At 46.1% G+C, this 20,479-nt stretch overlaps 1 protein-coding gene across 1 annotated transcript in view; it reads right to left on the minus strand.

Moving 5' to 3' along the window:
- Nucleotides 1-20,479, minus strand: part of MYO18B (myosin XVIIIB) — a 303,099-nt gene that overhangs the window by 146,166 nt on the left and 136,454 nt on the right. The window contains exon 27 of the mRNA XM_079957728.1: nt 2,149-2,268. Within this exon, the coding sequence (XP_079813854.1) occupies nt 2,149-2,268 (120 nt within the window). The remainder of the gene's footprint in view (nt 1-2,148; nt 2,269-20,479) is intronic.

A 20,479-nucleotide genomic window follows, 5' to 3' on the forward strand; every position in this document is an offset into this window, starting at 1 on the left:
GTAAATATTTAATGAACCAGAAGGCGAAGTTCAGGGAAGTCATGGTGGAGTGGGGTGTCTTTTTCTTTTACATTATATGATAAATGTTACATTGTGTTGTTTGAGTGACTATAAAATTGTAAAAATCCAATAAAATTATTTTTTTAAAAAACACAGAGTGAGAGTCTGCCACCGCCGTTCTAACCATCTCAAAGTGATTATTTCATCACCCTCAGCCCTGGAGAAAACCACGGGGCTGTCCGGGCTCCGTGCAATCGGAACTAGACAGTCGATAGCCCTGGTTAGCTCCGCATTCCAGCGGGCCACCAGGGAATCAGCTGAAAGGCCATCAACATGGGATAAAACTTCCCCTACCAGTCTCTGGAAACCATTTGGATCCATTAAGTGGCAGGGGCGGACCATCCAAATCGGTCCCACCTCCCTGCAGAGGGGAAGGGTCACAGAGAAGTCCAGTTGCACCAGGAAGTGATCCAACCATGGCACTTCTTTAGTTTCACTTTTACTCAGTGTCACCCACATCCATAGAGGTGAACACCAGGTCTGAGGCATATCCACGACTATGAGTTGGGCCAAACTTATTCAGGGACAGCCCCATGGAGGTCATGTTTTCCATGAAGTCCCGAGTGGCCCCTTGTAAGGTCATGTTGGCATGGATGTTAAAACCCCCTAGAAAAACCAAACTAGATGTCTCCAGGAGAACATACGCAATGACCTGAAGCAGCTCGGCCAGGGGATCCTTGGTGCAGTGGGGAGGTCATTACACTAAAAGGAATCCTGTACTGCCCCTATTGCCCAACTTCCAGAGCATGCACTCAGAAAACTGGGTCTTCCCAATAGGATGTCTGGTGTAAACTAATGACTTCCTAAAAGTCACTGCAATCCCCCCTCCCCGCTCACATGACCTGGGTTGCTGTGCGTAAAAGAAACCTGGTGGACAAGCAGCAGCAAGAACAGACCCATCTGCTTCATCCAACCAAGTCTCTATTACACATGCAAGGTCAGTCCCAAAGTCACCGTCCAGTGGAGTTCCCTGAAGCAGCCAAGCCATGGTTCATCAACAGAGAAAACAGAGAAAACTGAGCAAACAGAGAGTCTCTGGATTGCTTCCCTGTGCCTCTCCACTTGACAAAGAATATGATCTTCACCTGCCCTGAGCCTCATCCAGCTGAGTGCCCACAACCTCCTTCCGGACCTAACATGATCTTCATCTGGTCCACTAGTGAGTTGGGCTGTGTTCCCTTGCCTGCTTTAGTTTCCTTGAGTGCACTTTCTGCTGTTTCCAGAGCCTGCCGTATCTGTGATTATGGGAGTACCTCTGGTTCTGGTGATGTGTTTCATCCCCTGGCTCCTGTGAATTGTCCACTAGCCACTCAACATCCTCTGAAGCCCCATGAGTACCTCCTAAGTCCCCAATCTCCCCTCTTCAGCTGTGCACCAAACATGGCTGCACCCCTCACTGGGATCCGCCTCCCTTTCCTTGGTGTCTTGCCAGCTCATGACACTGGCTTTCTCAGTTGAGCCCCTAAGATCAGCAGATAAGGCTTTGACCTTTATCTGGATCAAGACTTCTTGGAAGTGCACCAGCACTATAGAGCACCATTCCCAGGGAAGTTCTACTCCCTCTTTGAACATCAAGCATAAAATTGATTCCCTGCCCCCAGCAGCATATAGGAGAGGAGCCTGGTTTCCAAGTGGCTTGTCAGATGCTGGAAATAGTAAGTGATGGGACTTTAAAATTATTATGACTGGGGGTTCATACAGACTTCCTTTTGTGCCATGTTTCTAGGCAAAGGTCAGGGCTTTAAGGTGCCATGTCTGAGATTTCCTTGCAAAAACCTGTTCTTTACCGCTGAATCAGAGCAAATGGCAATCTGTAGAAAACCAAAATTGCTGTTTGTTCCAATTCAGCATTAAAGAGCAGCTTTCCACTCTGGATTTTTAAATGTCATGCAAACATATCTTCTTTCTCCAACAATGTATAAATGGACATCCCAAGGGGAGGGTCTGCAAAATGTCTTGGGCTGGCCCTGCCAGGGCTGTTTGGGTGAACAGGTTGCTTTTCCTCCATGTCCTGTGGAGAAATTGTGCAAAGACCCAACATACAAGTTCCATCTCGCTGCCCCCCCAGCCCTCCCATTGGGCACATACCTGCAGCTCTCTGACCTCTCTTGACCCTCTCAGTCTTTCAGCTCGTTCACCTTCCAGGACCTGACAGGCAACATCACCTTTCAAGCGTTCATCTGACAGCTCTGTCGTGAGGTCTATGATCTGAAGTGGGGGGAAGAAATGCAACAGGTCGCATGAGGCAGCTCTGAACTTGCTTCAATCAGGCAAGCGGGGGGGGGGCGTTGTGCAGTCAAGGGCTCTCTCAAGCATTCCTGGTGTTCAGAAGCACCCAAAATTTAAGCTGCTTTCTTCTTGTTGTATTGCAGGAGATTGGACTGGATGACCCTTTTGGCCCCTTCCATCTCTACGATTCTATGATTCAGTGTCTTTCATTGCTCTCCATTCGACCCCAGCAGAATCCAGAATGAGCTAAGGCTGCAAATGTTCTTTTTCCAGACATAAAAAGTAAAGCCTCCCCAAGGCCAAACCCTTCACGCAAGTCCCACTCTCTCCCCAATGCATTTTCTTTTTCTTTCTTTTTTTCAAATAATATTTATTCAAATTTTCAAAAAAAAATTACAAAAAGGAACACAAAATACAGAAACACAACATATCCAAAAGAAAAGTAAAATAAAGAGATAAAAAAGCAAAAAACAGCCAAAAAGAAAAAAGAAAGAAAGAAAAAAAATACAATCAAAAAAACCAACCTTAATATAGTTCCCTTTCTTAACTTATTTCCTTGACCTCCTCACACCTCCCCTCTTTGTATTCTACTTCAAATAGATATTTCAGCAAATCCTTCATCCTTGTTTTTATCCTTATAACTTATCTTAATATACTGTAATTTTCCATTCTCTCTTTTACCAATTAGCCATCCACTTTTACTTTATTTAATCTTATTTCTCATTTAAAACTTATATATCTGAACTTATTCTCTTAAGACGTTTCCCCTGAGATCATAGAAATTCCATTCCACGATTTTCCTATCTCTCATTAAAAGAAAAAAAAGAAAAAAGATATACACTTTAGATTCCCAATTTTTCTTTCACCAACTCCCCTCCCCGGTCTCGGCCCCTACCAACAGTTCCATCAATAAAAGTCCACCAACCCGGAAATCTTAAGTCCGAGGCTCTTAGCTCTCTTTCATGTCCCCTCTGCCGATCTTTTTGATAGTCTTTGGTGTTAAAAGACAAATCTCGGGGGAGCTCCAACCCAACAGTAGTCATATTCCTTCTTAGCAAATTTGCCAGGCTTCCATAGTTGAAGGTAGGGCCCATAGAATATTCCAAATCTTGTTTCACACTCCTTCCAAATCCAAAGGCCCCAAAGACTCCAATCTCCACCTGGCTCAGATTCACATCCCAAAAGCTACCCGATCCCCACATAGGGTGATCTCTCCATCCCTCATTTTCCACCCCAAGCCAGGCTCTCACCTCCAAAGACTGGCTTCTCCTAGTAGCAGTCATATAGGGCCTCAAGTTATAATCCAACATTTGCCTCTGTAGGGTTACAGCTCCCCCTTGCATCACTTTCACAGCAGCAACTTTCTCCTTCTCTGGTTCTCCAATTTGTTCAATTAAGATAGACTCCTGTGCCGGGTTCCTGTCAACCTCTTTGCCGATGCCCACTTTTGTTCCCAGAGTTTCAACATTAGTAGCCATAACATTTATCTGTTCTTGCAGCTTTCCCAGCAGATAAAATGTCCTGTTCAATTCAGACGCAACTTCCTTCTCAACCGCCATCCTTAAAAATATCCAAGGTCAAAGCTGATTTCTCAGAGCCTTTATCTTTAGCCCAGCTGCATTCTTGCAACAATATCCAAAAGCTCCCTCTAGAGGGACACAGTTTCCATTCGCTCCTTCCAGCACGATCCCAAAAGTCCCAGACGTAAAATTGTAGCAATTCAAATTACCTTCCTTCTTTTTGTACACAGAAACAGACAATAGCAACAAAGTCCTTCTTTTATATCTTGACAGGTAGCTGTCAGATTTATCAATTCACCTTCAGACCGCTCCCGGGTTTAGGGAAGTGGCGCTTCAGTTCCTAAATTTTAACCTTCTCCTGCAGGTTTCCCTGCTTCCGAAAAGAGTATTGATAGTAGTTTCAATCAGTGGAGTTTTAATCCTTTAGGTAAGACTCTCCACGACCTTAGTTAACATATTCTTTGCTTCAGTTTATTTACAGAAAGGGGAGGTGGACTTCCTGTTTAGACCTTCCCCGATCGGTGCCAATTTAAAAATATTTTAAAAGCCCAATTTCTGTTCTACTCACGGGTTGTTGTTTAAAATCCAATTGTCCACAAGAAAAAGTCAGCGCTCTCCAGCAACGGCTATGCGGCTTTGCTCCGTGAAAAGAGCAGTTGACTCACAGCACCGCACCACTCACCCCGTTCCGCTCTGAAGCCCGTAAACGGGTTTCCTTGCGATTTGGGGGGGCGCAAAGGGTGCCCGCCGAGTCCCACGTTCACAGGCTTCACCTGCCTGTGATTCCTGTAGGGTCCCCGCTTCGCCGTAGCAGTGCAGACCTGATTTTCACGGAGCTGGTCCCTCCGAATCAGAGGGAATCCGCCATTAGCTGATGGCGCTAACCTGGAAGTCCCCCAATGCATTTTCAAGGACCCCAAATGAAGCAATGACAATGAGGAAGCCCCATGTCTGGGTCTCCATTAGGATCCAGATGCTGCTGACAATATCTAGGGACCCTGGGAACAAGTGAAAATACATTTCCCATGGTTCCCAACATCCCTAGAGCAAACTGGAGAAAGGCAGGTTAGCCCACAATGGCCTTTATGTAAATAAACAAATTAGCATCTATTTCTATAAGTTAGCTTGTGCAAATATTACACAAATTTCTGCGGTGTGTGTGAGTGAGAGGGAGGGAGGGAGAGAGGGAGGGAGGGAGAGTGTCGTGGGACAGAGGGAGATATGCCTAAGTTGCCACCTTAAGTGAACCTGAGTCTGGATGGGTTGAGGTGGAGTGAACTAGGAGAAATCCCTTCTGCAAAATAAATAAATACAGTGGAAAAACGATATTCAAAAGCATAGACTTCTGCATAATAAATACAGAGCCAGTTGTAACTTCACTTCAGGGTTGCTGCCATCAGGTGGGGTGCCTACTCTTTAGAGCACCACCCTGCTTCCTGGTGAGAACTCAAACACTCTCCCAAGTTTCTGGACAGACTTGGAAGGCAGTGGGGTATGAGATTAACTGCTTTGCACTTTGATATTATGGCCAGCCAATTTATTGGAGCTTTCTTGTCCCCCTGTGACATTTGGGGAGCACAAGGTTCTCTCTGAAAAGTGTTGCAGCCACTGCTGTGAATATTTGCCCTCCCTTTCTATGATCCCCATAAGAGTTATCAGTGAGAATGGTTAAGAGCGGTAGACTCATATTGTGGTGAACTGGGTTTGCGACTCCATGAATGGCTGGGAGTTTGTTAAGAGGGAGATAGTAAAACCACAACTTCAGGCAATACCAATGAGACGGAAACATGGAAGGTGCCTAAAGAAGCCAGGGTGGCTATCTAAAGAACTTTTAATTGAGTTAAGATTAAAAAAGGATGTGTACAAAAAATGGAAAAGGGGGGAAACCACCAAAGAGGAATTCAAACAAACAGCCAGCACGTGTAGACACAAAGTCAGAAAAGCTAAAGCACAGAATGAACTCAGGCTTGCTAGAGAGGTTAAAAGCAACAAAAAAGGCTTTTATTGGTATGTTCGTAGCAAAAGGAAGAACAAAGAAACAGTGGAGTCACTCAGAGGAGAAGATGGTGAAATGCAAACAGGGGACACAGAAAGGGCTGAACTCCTCAATGCCTTCTTTGCCTCAGTCTTCTCCAATAAAGAAAACAATGCCCGACCTGAAGAATTTGGAGCAAATGATTCAGCAGAGGAAACACAGAGGAAACATCTTTATCAACGACTTGGATGATGGACTCAAGGGCATCCTGATCAAATTTGCAGATGACACCAAACTGGGAGGGGTGGCTAACACCCCAGAGGACAGGATCACACTTCAAAACGACCTTGACAGATTAGAGAACTGGGCCAAAACAAACAAGATAAATTTTTACAGGGAGAAATGTAAAGTATTGCACTTGGGCAAAAAAAAAAAAAAAAAAAATGAGAGGCACAAATACAAGATGGGTGACACCTGGCTTGAGAACAGTACATGTGAAAAGGATCTAGGAGTCTTGGTTGACCACAAACTTGACATGAGCCAACAGTGTGAGGCGGCAGCTAAAAAAGCCAATGCAATTCTGGGCTGCATCAATAGGAGTATAGCATCTAGATCAAGGGAAGTAATAGTGCCACTGTATTCTGCTCTGGTCAGACCTCACCTGGAGTACTGTCTCCAGTTCTGGGCACCACAGTTCAAGAAGGACACTGACAAACTGGAACGTGTCCAGAGGAGGGCAACCAAAATGGTCAAAGGCCTGGAAATGATGCCTTATGAGGAATGGCTAAGGGAGCTGGGCATGTTTAGCCTGGAGAAGAGGAGGTTAAGGGGTGATATGATAGCCATGTTCAAAGATATAAAAGGATGTCACATAGAGGAGGGAGAAAGGTTGTTTTCTGCTGCTCCAGAGAAGCGGACACGGAGCAATGGTTCCAAACTACAAGAAAGAAGATTCCACCTAAACATTAGGAAGAACTTCCTGACAGTAAGAGCTGTTCGACAGTGGAATTTGCTGCCAAGGAGTGTGGTGGAGTCTCCTTCTTTGGAGGTCTTTAAGCAGAGGCTTGACAACCATATGTCAGGAGTGCTCTGATGGTGTTTCCTGCTTGGCAGGGGGTTGGGCTCGATGGCCCTTGTGGTCTCTTCCAACTCCATGATTCTATGATTCCTCCACATGCAGCTGCTGGGTGACCTTGGGCCAGTCACACTTGTCTGAAGTCTCTCAGCCCCACTCACCTCACAGAATGTTTGTTGTGGGGGAGGAAGGGAAAGGACAATGTTAGCTGCTTTGAGACTCCTTGTTGTTTAGTCGTTTAGTTGTAAAAGTCCTTTACCTTTACCTTTACAAATCTTTTCAAGCAATTTTCTCTGATATAACGTATTTTTAAAGTTTATGATTACTTTTATACTCCACCTTCCCTTGAAGCAGCTCAAGGCGGCACACACAATTCTCCCTCTCCCTATTTTATCCTCTGCCCCGAGGTCACCCAGTGAGCTTCATGACTGAGCAGGGGCTGTTTTTCCAAGTCCAAGTCCAGCACTCTAATCATTCTGCTGAGATTTTTAGTATTACTTTCATTAATATATGCATTTAGTATTTTGACAGAGAGCTGTGCTTGGTATGCATATTTTTTCAGGAGCGTAAATTTAGGAAGGTTTACATTTTAATGGAAGCCAAACCAAATATCTTCACCATCCCTAGGGAGTGATTACATTAGAAATGTTCAATCCAAGTCGGTTTTCTTTTCTGCCCCATCATAGTTGCTTTTGGGATTCTAGCTGCTCCCTTCTCTAGCACACCTTCATGGGGACACAGCGTATGGGGCACAGGAAAGGCCATAACTCAGCTGCAGAGCATGTCTTCAGCAAGTCCCTGGTTCAGTCCCTGGTATCCAGGGGGGCATAGCATGGGGGCTGCTAGGGTGAGCGCCCCAGGCCCATGGGGGGGCGTGCTGCTCATGCCACCCTCCCCAAGCCAGCCCTGTGCCACTTTATGATCAGATCCCAGCCTCCCAAACGGCTTAGGGAGGGAGGTGTGAGAAGGATGCAACAGCCTTGCACGCTTCGATCCCAGCCTGAATTGGGTGTGCTAGGCATCTCCATTTGGCCAAACCGCCCTCATGTGCCCCCCTGACATCACAATGGCTTCAGGAATAGATAAGATTCTGACTGTGCCAAAAGGGAGATCAGCGGTTTCAGGCATGATCACTGAATAGTACTTCCTCCTGAGTTAATAATAATAATAATCATTAATAATAATTTTTTATTATTATTAAAATTTTTATTACATTTTCAGTCTACAGAAAAGAAAAAGAAGGACAAACCAGAAAAAAAAGAAAGAAAAACAATCCAACTTTCAAAATACATTTTTAGGTTACTAACTGGACTTCCCCACATCTCCCTCACCCTGCGTTCTTTACAATAAACATATCAGCAAATTATTACCTTGTTTCGTATCTTATTTACTTCTAAATTTTACTTCTAAATTTAAAGTATCTTTTGTCAAATATTTATACCTTAAGATAATACATAAAATAACTTTAAATTTCAACTTTTTCTTACTTACAACTTAACTTTCTATTTTCCTAATCTAATTGCAGGAGCTAAAATTTCCAAGTCATGCAGATTCTTAACATTCATACAACTTATAATGTTTTTGTAAATAGTCCTTAAATTTCTTCCAGTCCTCTTCCATTGTCTCTTCTCCCAGATCTCGGATTCTGCCAGTCATTTCAGCCAGTTCCATATAGTCCATCAACTGCGTCTGCCACTCTTCCAGCGTGGGAAGGTCTTGTATCTTCCAATATTTTGCAATGAGTATTCTTGCTGCTGTAGTTGCATACATAAAAAAAGTTCTATCCTTCTTTAACACCTTTTGGTCCACAATGCCCAGGAGGAAGGCCTCTGGTTTCTTAGGGAAGGTGTATCTAAACACCTTTTTTAACTCATTATAGATCATTTCCCAGAAGGCCTTCACTTTTGGACAAGTCCACCAGAGATGAAAGAATGTCCCTTCAGCCTCCTTACATTTCCAACATTTATTATCAGACCGATGATATATTTTTGCAAGTTTGACTGGGGTCATGTACCACCTATATATCATTTTCATAATATTTTCCTTCAGGGAAATGCCGTGAATTTCATTCCAGTGGTCCATAACTGTAATGGTATAGTGTGGTTACTCGTGCGTAAACTGCCTCCACTTCGATTAGATGGTTTGCTCAAACATGTTCAGGGTTAGAGCTCACCCTCCGTGACCTGTTAGTCACTTGCAGAATCTGCCAGTGGGCGTTTCTTGAATCTCTTCCAGCATAAAAGCTGCTTGACCCCAAGTCTCCGCCTATGTTCCCTGCGCGGAACGCTTCTGCGCAAGTAAGGGGATGGCAAGGGCGTGCCAGCGCTCTCTCCGCTGGTTTCGGTTGAAGGGTCTTGGAGCCCTGACACCGATTCCTCCATCTCCTCTCTATTGGTGTCACTCTGAATTCCTTCCCCCCGACTGGTTCCCTCTCCGGCATCGCTCTGGAGCCCTGCCTCCGCTTTTCGCTCTGATGTCAGTTCCCTGACATCCACCTCCCCCCCAGGACCCCCTCCACCCCCGGCCTGACCCGGTGACGTGACCTTGTCCCCACCTTCAGCCGACGATGCAGGGAACCCTCGAAAGGAGCTGTCGTCATCGTCCGAGGACTCAAACCCCGCTTCCCACCCACCCCGGTTTCTGATGGGAGGGGCTTCCCAATCTGATTCCTCCTCTCCTGACGACTCCCCTCCTTCCTCTGGCGACTCTGGAAAACCCACAAAATCCTCCTCCTCATCATCGGTGGTGGCAAATTGCTCCTCCCAGAATCTCTCCAGAGGTTTGGACTTCCTCGGATACCTGTTGTGGAACTCTTCCACTAGATACCCACCATCTATTTCCCCTTCTGGAACCCACGTGTTTTCTGACTCGGGCTCCCCCTCCCACGCTACTAGGTATTCCACCTGCCGCCCCGCCACCGCGAATCCAGGATCTCCATTATCTGCTGGTGGTGTTCCTTCTCTTCCAGTGGTGGGTGTCTGAGCCCTTCTCCTCCTACCTCCCGGACTCTCCGCTCCCCTCGGTACGGCGAGAGCAGTGACCTATGAAATACCGGGTGGATTTTCATGTTGTCTGGCAACTTGAGCCTGAATGCCACCGGGTTGACTTGGTGTATCACCTCGAAAGGCCCCAGCCGCTTCGGCCGGAGTTTCTTACACCCACCCTTGAAGGGCAATCCTTGAGTGGATAACCACACCCGGTCCCCCACCCTAATGGTCTCCCCTTCCCGGCGACGTTTATCCGCTTGCCTCTTGTACTCTTCCTTGGCCCTTTCCAGATTCATCTTAAGCTGCTGGTGCAGTGCTTCCATTTCTTCCACGAACTGCTCTGCGGCGGGCACGCTCCACTCTTCCTCCCCCCTCCCGGGAAAGGCCCTGGGGTGACACCCATAATTAGCCAAGAATGGGCTCATCCCCATGGACACATGCTCCGCATTGTTATACGCAAACTCGGCCAGTGCTAGCTTATCTACCCAGTCGTTCTGCCTCACGTTGACGTAACAGCGGAGATATTGCTGCAATATGCTGTTCGCCCTCTCTGCCTGCCCGTTAGTTTCCGGGTGCCTCGCCGTCGAGAATCCCACCTCCACCTGCAATAAGCTCATAAGCTTCCTCCAGAACCTCGAGGTAAATTGTTTCCCTCGATCAGAGATAACCCTTGAAGGAGCTCCATGCAACCTGAAGATGTGAGTAACAAACAGTTGTGCGGTTTCCTCGGCTGTCACCGCATGAGAGCATGCTATAAAATGGCACATCTTGGTTAGCAGATCTACTACTACCATGACTGCTGTCTTACCTCTGGATTTGGGCAAATCTGTCATGAAATCTATTGATACCACCTCCCAGGGTCTCCCCGGCATGGGCAAGGGTTCTAGTAACCCTGCCGGGGCTGCCCGCTCCCCCTTGGCTCTTTGGCAGCGGTCACACCCTCGTACATACTCTCGTACATCTTCCCTCACCTTCGGCCACCAAAACTCCCTAGTGACCAGTAACATGGTCTTGTGTTGCCCAAAGTGTCCCGCTGTAGGGTTGTCGTGAAGTTGTCGGAGCACCCTTTCCCGTAAGGCCCCCCCGGGCACATACATTGCTCCCTTGTAATACAGTAACCCTTCCCTTACCTCGAAGTCCCCCCGGTCTCTCCCATTTTCCCTTAGTTCCCTGATTCTGGTTTGGGCAAATTCATCCTGGCGAATCAACTCGGTTAGTTCTCGTTTCCCAACCAACGCCCCCCCCACAAACCCATCGTTCCTCAGGGAACACATGTCGAGCGTCCGGTGGTCTTCCTCCTTCCGTGTACTCCGGTTTCCGTGAAAGCGCGTCTGCTCTCACGTTCTCTTGCCCTGGCACATACTTGATCTCAAAGAAGAACTTGGAGAACTCCTGTGCCCACCGAATCTGTCGCTGGTTGAGCACTCGCGCTGTCCTCCAGTATTCCAAGTTCTTGTGGTCAGTGCAAACCTGGATCTTGTGCTGAGCCCCTATCAGGAGATGTCTCCACTGGCGAAACGCGGCATAAATAGCTAACAGTTCACGATCATACACCGTGTAGTTCTGTTCCAATTCGTTCAGCTTCCTTGAGAAGAAGGCGCATGGCCTCCATGTGTCTTGGGCCGGTCCCGGCTGGAGCAACACCGATCCTATCGCTCTGTCCGACGCGTCGGTCTCTAGCCTCATCGGTTTCTGCAGATCCACGTGCAGGAGCTGTTCCTCCGAGGCAAACGCCTGCTTTAGCCCCTCGAAGGCATGCTGGGCCCCTTCCGTCCAGACGAACTTCTTTTTGCTACTGAGACAATCCGTGATGGGTGCGGTTAAGTGGGCGAAGTTCTTGATGAACTTCCGGTAGAAGTTGCTGAACCCTAGGAACCTCTGCACATCCTTCCGGGTTTTGGGAGCCTTCCATTCCAGCACTGCCTGCACCTTGCCGGGGTCCATGGCTAGGCCTCTGTCTGACAACCTGTATCCCAGAAATTACACTTCCTTAGCGTGAAACTGGCACTTTTCCAGCTTGACCCACAGTTGGTGCTCTCGTAGCCTTTTCAGCACTTCCCTGACGTCCTGGACATGCTGTTTTTCATTGTCCGAATAGATCAGGACGTCGTCCAGAAATGCTACGCAGTTCTTGTACAGCAGGGGACCCAGCACATGGTGCATGAAGCTTTGAAAACAGGCAGAGCCTGACTGTAATCCAAATGGCATAACTAAATATTCAAAGGCCCCCAGGGGGGTGAACATGGTAGTTTTCCATTCGTCCCCCTCTCTCATTCGAATCAGATTGTAGGCCCCCCTAAGGTCCAGCTTGGTAAAAATCTTACCCTTCCTTACCCTGGTCAGAATATCATCAATTCTGGGCATTGGGAAGGTCACGGGTTCTGATACCAGGTTTAATTTTCGAAAGTCCACGATGAGCCTCAGCTGATCCGTATTTTTCTTATCCACAAAAAACACAGGGCTGCCCCCCACTGCCTTAGATTCTCTTATAAACCCCCTTTTCAAGTTCTTGTCTATAAAGTCTCGCAACTCCTGCATCTCTCTGTCGGACATGGCATACAGCTTACCCACCGGCAGCTGTGCCCCAGGGAGAAGGTTGATTTGGCAGTCGAAGGGCCTATGTGGCGGCAGCCTGTCCGCTTCCCTCTCGCTGAAGACCTCTTGTAAGTCTGCGTACTGTGGCGGCACCTTCCCTTTCTGCTCCAGCGTGGTTGCTGCTGCTCTGGCCAACCTCACCCTGGGCTTCTCCCCTCCTAGACAGTGTTCCAAACAGTGGGCTGACCCGAAGGTGACCGTGCGTTGGTGCCACGCCACCACTGGATCATGTAGCACTAGCCAGCTCATCCCCAGTATTATTGGGGGTCCCGCCAGTGTGGCCACATGAAAGGCTATGGTTTCTGTGTGCCTGGACACACTCATTCTCATTGGCGGGGTTTGATGTGTCACCTCTCCCCCTAGCAACTCTCTGCCATCTATCGTGTTGACTTGGAGTGGGAAATCCAGTGGCAGCAAGTGGATCTGGTGCTCCAGCGCAAACTCCTTACTAAAAAAATTACAGGAGCTCCCTGAGTCCAACATTGCCTTCACCTTGACTGGGTGTCCATTTGGGAGTTCTAGCGTCACCTCTATCGCTATAGAAACCTTGGGTGGGTCCGGTTGGGGCACTTCAATTAGTTGCTCGCTTGGCTGCTGCACCCCCCTGTGGGCAGTCAAGCGCTGGCGTTTTCCTGCACCTTGTCTTCTGCCCCCTCCCCCTCATTTCCAGCGGCCCCCACCATCCCTTGCCAAGCCTTTCTTTGTGGGCAGACCCTGGCAAAGTGTCCTGGCCGTTGGCAGAGGAAACATTTCTTGGAGTTTCTCCCAGCCTTTGCCTCCCTTTTGACTATTTGGTGGGCGCTCGGCACCTCGCGTGCGCGCGCCCCATCAATTTCCATTGGCACCACGTCATTGGAAGGCTGCCTTGGCATCTCAGGAATGCGGTAGTCAGGGCAACGCTCCCCTCTCCCTTCCCGCCTTTCCAAAGCGCGCGCTTCCTGGCGAGAGCCTATCGCCAGCGCAGATTTTGTCAGCTGATCCATAGTCTCCGGGCGGGGCGCGCAGGAGAGCTCATCTTTAACGGTTGGGGACAACCCCTCCTCAAACAGCATTCGTATGGGCGGGCTGTCCATATCCCATTCGAGCCTGTGTATTAGCATCGCGAAGCGGGACCAATAGTCTCTAACGGAAAGGTCCCCCTGCTTACATCTCATCAGCTCCCGGTGGGTCACACTCTCCCCCAATTGGCTGGAATACATAGCGTCCATCGCCTGAAAAAACTTCCGGACGTCCTTCATGGCGGGGTTATGCGCGGCCATTAGGGGTCTAACCCATTCCCTCGCGCTGCCCTCAAGATGCCCCACGATATAAGCCACTTGCGCCGCCTCGTCAGCAAAATCATCATGCTGCAGCTGCAGTGCGTACTCTATTTCTGTCCGGAATCCATTATATTCTTGGGGTTTTCCCCCAAACTTGTGTACCAGTCCGGGCACCTTCTTTGCCACTGGGGTGGGTCTCACCTGCGCGTCCTGGGTGCGCCTCTCGTCCAGCCGCGCCATCAGCAGTGCTACATGCCGTTCCAGCTCCTGGTTCCTCTTCACCAGGTCCTGCGCCCCCGCAGCTGCCTCCGCTGCCCCGGCGCCTCCTGTCCGGCTCATGTTTCCACTGCTTACTCACGAGTAACAGCAAGAGACTGGCAGATTGCTGTAATGGTATAGTGTGGTTACTCGTGCGTAAACTGCCTCCACTTCGATTAGATGGTTTGCTCAAACATGTTCAGGGTTAGAGCTCGCCCTCCGTGACCTGTTAGTCACTTGCAGAATCTGCAAGTGGGCGTTTCTTGAATCTCTTCCAGCATAAAAGCTGCTTGACCCCAAGTCTCCGCCTATGTTCCCTGCGCGGAACGCGTCTGTGCAAGTAAGGGGATGGCAAGGGCGTGCCAGCGCTCTCTCCGCTGGTTTCGGTTGAAGGGTCTTGGAGCCCTGACACCGATTCCTCCATCTCCTCTCTATTGGTGTCACTCTGAATTCCTTCCCCCCGACTGGTTCCCTCTCCGGCATCGCTCTGGAGCCCTGCCTCCGCTTTTCGCTCTGATGTCAGTTCCCTGACAATAACCTTTCCCAGTCTTCTAACATAATGTTGTACCCAATATCCTGAGCCCATTTTATCATGGCTGATTTGACTATCTCATCCTGGGTGTTCCATTTAAGCAGCAAGTTATACATTCTCGAAAGCGCCTTGGTCTTAGGTTCTAACAGTTCTGTCTCTAATTTCGATTTTTCCACCTGGAATCCTATTTTTTTGTCTGACTTAAAAACCTCTTGAATTTGAGCATAATGAAACCAGTCTTGCACCCTATTCTTTAATTTTTCAAAGCTCTGCAGCCTCCAATTATCTCCAATTTTTTCTATTATTTCCCAGTATTTCGGCCATCCGGCCTCCATATTGGGGTTTTTTCGAACCTTGGCCTCCGCTGGTGATAACCACCTTGGGGTCTTACCTTCCAATAAGTCTTTGTATTTTGTCCAGACCATAAATATAGCTTTCCTGACAATATGGTTTTTAAACATTTTATGAACCTTTACCTTATCGTACCACAAATATGCATGCCATCCAAAAACATTATTATACCCTTCCAGATCTAGGACGTCAGTGTTCTCAAGGAGTAACCAATCTTTCATCCAGCAGAAAGCCGCAGCTTCATAATATAACCTTAAATCTGGCAGGGCAAACCCCCCTCTCTCTTTTGCATCCGTTAATATTTTAAATTTTATTCGGGGCTTTTTGCCCTGCCAGACAAACCTAGAAATATCTTTCTGCCACTTCCCAAAACACTCCACTCTGTCCACGATCTGTAGGGTCTGAAATAAAAATAACATCTTTGGCAATACATTCATCTTTATAGCTGCAATTCGACCCAACAAGGAAAGTTTCAATCTTGACCAGATCTCTAAATCTTTCTTAATTTCTGACCAGCATTTTTCATAATTATCTTTAAATAGATTCAAATTTTTGGCAGACAAATTTACCCCTAGGTATTTTACCTTTTTAACAACATTTAACTCTGTCTCTTTCTGAAACCCATCTATTTCCAAAGGTGTCAGATTTTTCTCCAAAACCTTGGTTTTTTGCTTGTTCAGTTTGAACCCCGCTACCCGACCAAATTCATAAATTAATTCGAACACTCTCTTCGTACTAGATTCTGGCTCCTGTAGTGTTAAAACCAAATCATCTGCAAAAGCTTTCAATTTAAATTGTTTCACTCCGACCTGTATTCCTTGTACCAACCGGTCTTCCCTAATCATGTTCAAAAGCACCTCCAGAACAGAAATAAATAACAGAGGGGATGGGGGCAACCTTGTCGTGTTCCTTTTTCAATTTTAAATTCTTCTGTCACCACATTGTTTACTATCAGTCTAGCTTTCTGCTCTGAATAAATTGCCTCTATTCCATTTTCAAACCCCCGTCCCACTCCCATCCCTTCCAAATTTTTCTTCATAAACCTCCAAGAAATGTTATCAAAGGCCTTCTCCGCATCAACAAAAATTAACACTGATTTTGTATTAATGTTGGTTTGCAAAAGTTCCAAAATATCAATAATATTCCTAGTATTATCAGACAAATGTCTTCCTGGGAGAAAGCCTGCCTGGTCCTTGTGAATTACTTCATTTAATACTTTTTAAAATCTACTTGCCAAAATATCTGCAAAAATTTTGTAATCCACATTTAGGAGTGAGATGGGACGGTAGTTCTTAAGTTGAGTCTTTTCAGTTTCCACTTTAGGGATCAATGTGATGAAGGCTTCTTTCCACGATTCCGGTGCCTTCTTCCCCTCCAAAATCTGATTGCATACCTCCATTAATGGTTGTATCAAATAATCTTTCAATATCTTATAATACTTGGAGGTAAGCCCATCCGGACCTGGAGATTTGCCTAGTTGCATATTCTGGATGGCACCCTCTATTTCTTGTTGTGTTATTTTATGATTCAGGATTGTTCTCTTTTCCTGGGCAAGTTTTGATAAACCATTTGTTTTCAAAAATTGGTCTATCTCCTTCTCCTCTTGTGGCCCTTGAGTATAGAGCTTTTTGAAATATCTCTGGAAACACTTCCTAATTTCTTCGGGTTTCTGGATATCTTTCCCTTCAATCTCTAGATTGGTGACTGTATTCAATTTTTGTCTCTTTTTCAATTGCCATGCTAATAGTTTCCCACATTTGTTAGCTGATTCAAATGATCTTTGTTTCATTTGTTTAATTTTCCACTCAACTTCTTGATTTATCAATTTCGCGTACTGTGCTTGGTAAAATTTAATTTCTCTCAAGATCTCCTTCGATTTTGGCTTAGATCTCAACTTTTTCTCTCCATCTCTTATCTTCTCTAAAATCTTATCTTTTTTCCCATTCCAGATTCTTTTCTTTATCGTGTTCTGTTGTATCAGAAACCCTCTCATAACTGCTTTGCTTGCATCCCAGATTGTTCTCCTTTCCACCGTAGTATTCAAATTTATTTCAAAATAATCTTTCAAGGTTTTTTGGGCCTTCTTCACAATCTCCTGATCTCTTAATAGGGTGTCATTCATTTTCCATCTAAAGGAGCCGATTGGAGTAAGTCTTAATTCCATTTTCATAGCGTTATGGTCGGAGCAAGTTTTTGGGCAGATTTCCACTTTTCTAATCATAGGTGCCAGCCTTCTAGTTGTCCATATTTGGTCTATTCTTGTCCATGACAGATGAGCCTCAGAAAAGAAAGTTCCTTCTCTACCTAAGGGATTCTTAGTCCTCCAAATATCGATTAAGTCCATATTGTCAGTTAGTTCAAAAAAAGTTTTGGGTAGTCTGCCATCTTTTGTTAGACTTAGGTCTTGTGACTTATCCATATTTGTAGAGACCACTCCGTTCATATCTCCCATCATGATGATGTTGGTGTAGTCCAAATAGTCCAGGATTGTCTCATGCAGTTTCCTATAAAATTCTGATTTCCCCTCGTTCGGTGCATAAATTCCTAATAGCAAAAATTTTTCTCCTTGGGCCTGTATTTCAATAGCCAAAACTCTTCCTTGCTCATCTTTGAATAAAAATTTTGGTGACAGGCTCTCCTTTGCATAAATCACCATTCCTAATTCTTGGCCTAATCTTTTATTAATCAAAACTTTTCTATGGAGCCTGGTCACATGTGTTTCCTGCAAGCAGATGATGTCCAATTGTTCTTTTTTCAATATATGAAAAATTCTTCTTCTTTTCTCTGGGGAATTTCCGCCATTTATATTCCAACTAAGAAGCTGCAGAGACATCCTGGGTCAATCTATTGGTCCTGTGGTGACGTCCCTTTCTTTTGGTCCTCTGGTCCCGAGGGTGTAGGTGCCAGTATAGGTGTAAGCGGTGGCGGTGGCCAGGCTCCTGTTGTCCCTTTCTGTAGATCCTCTTCGTGGTCGTTCAAAAACTTTTGTTGGTCTTCTGCTGTTCTAATTTTAACTTTCTTTCCTTTGAAATTAAAAGATAGTCCTTGAGGAAACTCCCACCTATAAGGAATTGAGTTGCCTCTCAGTAATTTTGCAAGTTCTATATACGTCGCTCTAAGATCCAAAAGCTGTTTTGGTATGTCTCTGTAAATTTCAGCTCTGTTGTCGTGGATGTCAAGTGATTTTCCAAAATGAAGGCCTAATATTTTATCTCTCTCTTGCTTAGATCTTAAAATGATCAAACAGTCTCTGGGTTTATCCCTCCTCGTCACTCTTCCCAATCTGAAAGCAGTCACAATTTTAAAATCCTTATCCTCTTCAATACCCCAGAACTTTGAAAATTCTAATGTCAGATAACCAATCAGATCTTCCTGTTCAAGTTCTGGAATATCTCTAAGTCTAAGATTGCTTTCCCGATTTCTCAGTTCAGTCATCGATCAGTAGGCCTGCTGTTCACTAATCTGTTTATGCAACGGCTTCACCTCCACCTTTAATGCCTCAACTTTCAAGTTGGCTTCCTCTGCTTTTTGTTTGGCTTCCTCAGCCAGTTTGTGATTCTCTGCTGTTGCTTCTTGAAGATTCCCAATTGCTTGTGTGTGTTGAGCCACCTGTACAGTCAATTTATTTATTGAGGATGTGGCTTGATCAATTTTAGTCGAATGTTCGTCCGACTTTTTATTTAGAATTGCCAGTTGTTCTAGGATCTGATTTAAAACTTTTTCAGATCCTCCTGAAGCCATATCCCCTGTAGATGTCTGCTCAACAGCCCCTTTTTGTATTTCTAGAACAGCTGGGACAGATGATCTACGTGGTTGGGAAGTCAAAGTTGTTTGTACCAATTGTTTTGCCTTTATTTTAGCCAGCCTTGTTTTCCCTGCGTCACTCATTCCAATCCCGTCTGTGTATCAAGGTCAGACTGTATGTGTTCCCATGAGAGAGACAGTTCCAAAGTATAAACAACCAGGCAGCAGAGAATCAAAACAAAATATAGTTCCCAGAAAATTATAAATCCAAAGTCCTCTAGGGGGAGTAATAAAGTTCAACCGAAAGAAAGAGGTTTTTCCTTCTTTACAGTCCCAATAATCCAAAGAAGAAACAACTGAAGTTCTAAAAGGTCTTTTAGTTTCTTTTTAGCATTAAGCTTTTCCCAACTTAATACAAAGTCTCAGAGAGGGTGCAAGAAACAGTTTCCCTATTTCTTCTATGGTGTAACGTTTGCATGCAACACTTTCAACCTTAAAAACAATATCAGCAGTTTGGCAGTTTGACAGTTCTTCTTTACCCTGGCAGCCCACAGATTTGGTTTCTTCAATTATTTATAAATCCCAAAGGAAGAAGGAAGATCCAGTCAGAAAATCAGCATAGATACTCCGAAATTGTCTCTTTTAATCCCTGCCAAAAGTTCAATAGTCTGCACGATAATCCAATCTTTTTTATAGTTCTTTCAAAGCGCTTCCCACTTGTCAAACTTTGCTTTGATCTCTTTAGCACGGTCGGAAAACGGACTTCCTGGTTACGTTTCCCGTTTTCAGCCAAATTAAATACTTTAGTCCCGATAATTTTTAAGTCCCCTTACTCACGGGTTGTAGTTGCAAATCTGATGTTCCAAGAAGAAAGGTCGGCGCTCAGCAGCAGCAGCCGCGCGGCTTTGCTTCCCGCAGAAAGAGCGATGAACTCACAGCGCCGCTCCCCCTTTCACGTTCCGGAGCCCCTTACGGGGTTCCTTCTCCGTTTCTGGGGGGGCTTCTGGCGCCCGCCGAGTCCCACGGCCACGAGCTCACTCTGCCCGTGGTTTTTCTTGATGGGTCGCCGCTATGCCGCAGCGAACGACCCTTTTCTGCGGAGCCCCTCTTCAGAGCACGAAGAGGACCGCCATTGCTGTTTCGTGCCGCCTCCGGAAGTCCATAATAATAATAAATTTTATTTATATCCCGCCCTCCCTAGCCGAAGCTGGGCTCAGAGCAGCTAACAACAATCAACAGTTTTAAACCATGTAAAATGACAGAAATAAGGTGGGTCCTGGATACATACAGTAGTTTTCCAAGTGTCAGAGGCAGAGGCACGAAGTTGCATCTTGAGCATTTGCCAGAAGCTGAGTGTAGACTAATCTATACTGGTGAGTTAGATGTTAAAAATGTGTGGTAAAATGTGACACCAGAGAGCACTGCAGAGCAGTGATCTGTTGCCAATGAGAAATTGCATTGGGGACTATAGTTTTTTAATTTTGTTGTTGTTGTTGTTTAGTCGTTTAGTCGTGTCCGACTCTTCGTGACCCCATGGACCAGAGAACGCCAGGCACTCCTGTCCTCCACTGCCCCCCGCAGCTTGGTCAGACTCATGCTGGTAACCTCGAAAACACTATCCAACCATCTCGTCCTCTGTCGCCCCCTTCTCCTTGTGCCCTCCATCTTTCCCAACATCAGGGTCTTCTCCAGGGAGTCTTCTCTTCTCATGAGGTGGCCAAAGTACTGGAGCCTCAGCTTCACAATCTGTCCTTCCAGTGAGCACTCAGGGCTGATTTCCTTCAGAATGCAGAGGTTTGATCTTCTTGCAGTCCATGGGACTCTCAAGAGTCTCCTCCAGCACCATAATTCAAAAGCATCAATTCTTCGGCGATCAGCCTTCTTTATGGTCCAG

The sequence above is a fragment of the Podarcis cretensis genome, assembly GCF_951804945.1.
Source record: "Podarcis cretensis genome assembly, chromosome: 16".
Lineage (NCBI taxonomy): Eukaryota > Metazoa > Chordata > Lepidosauria > Squamata > Lacertidae > Podarcis > Podarcis cretensis.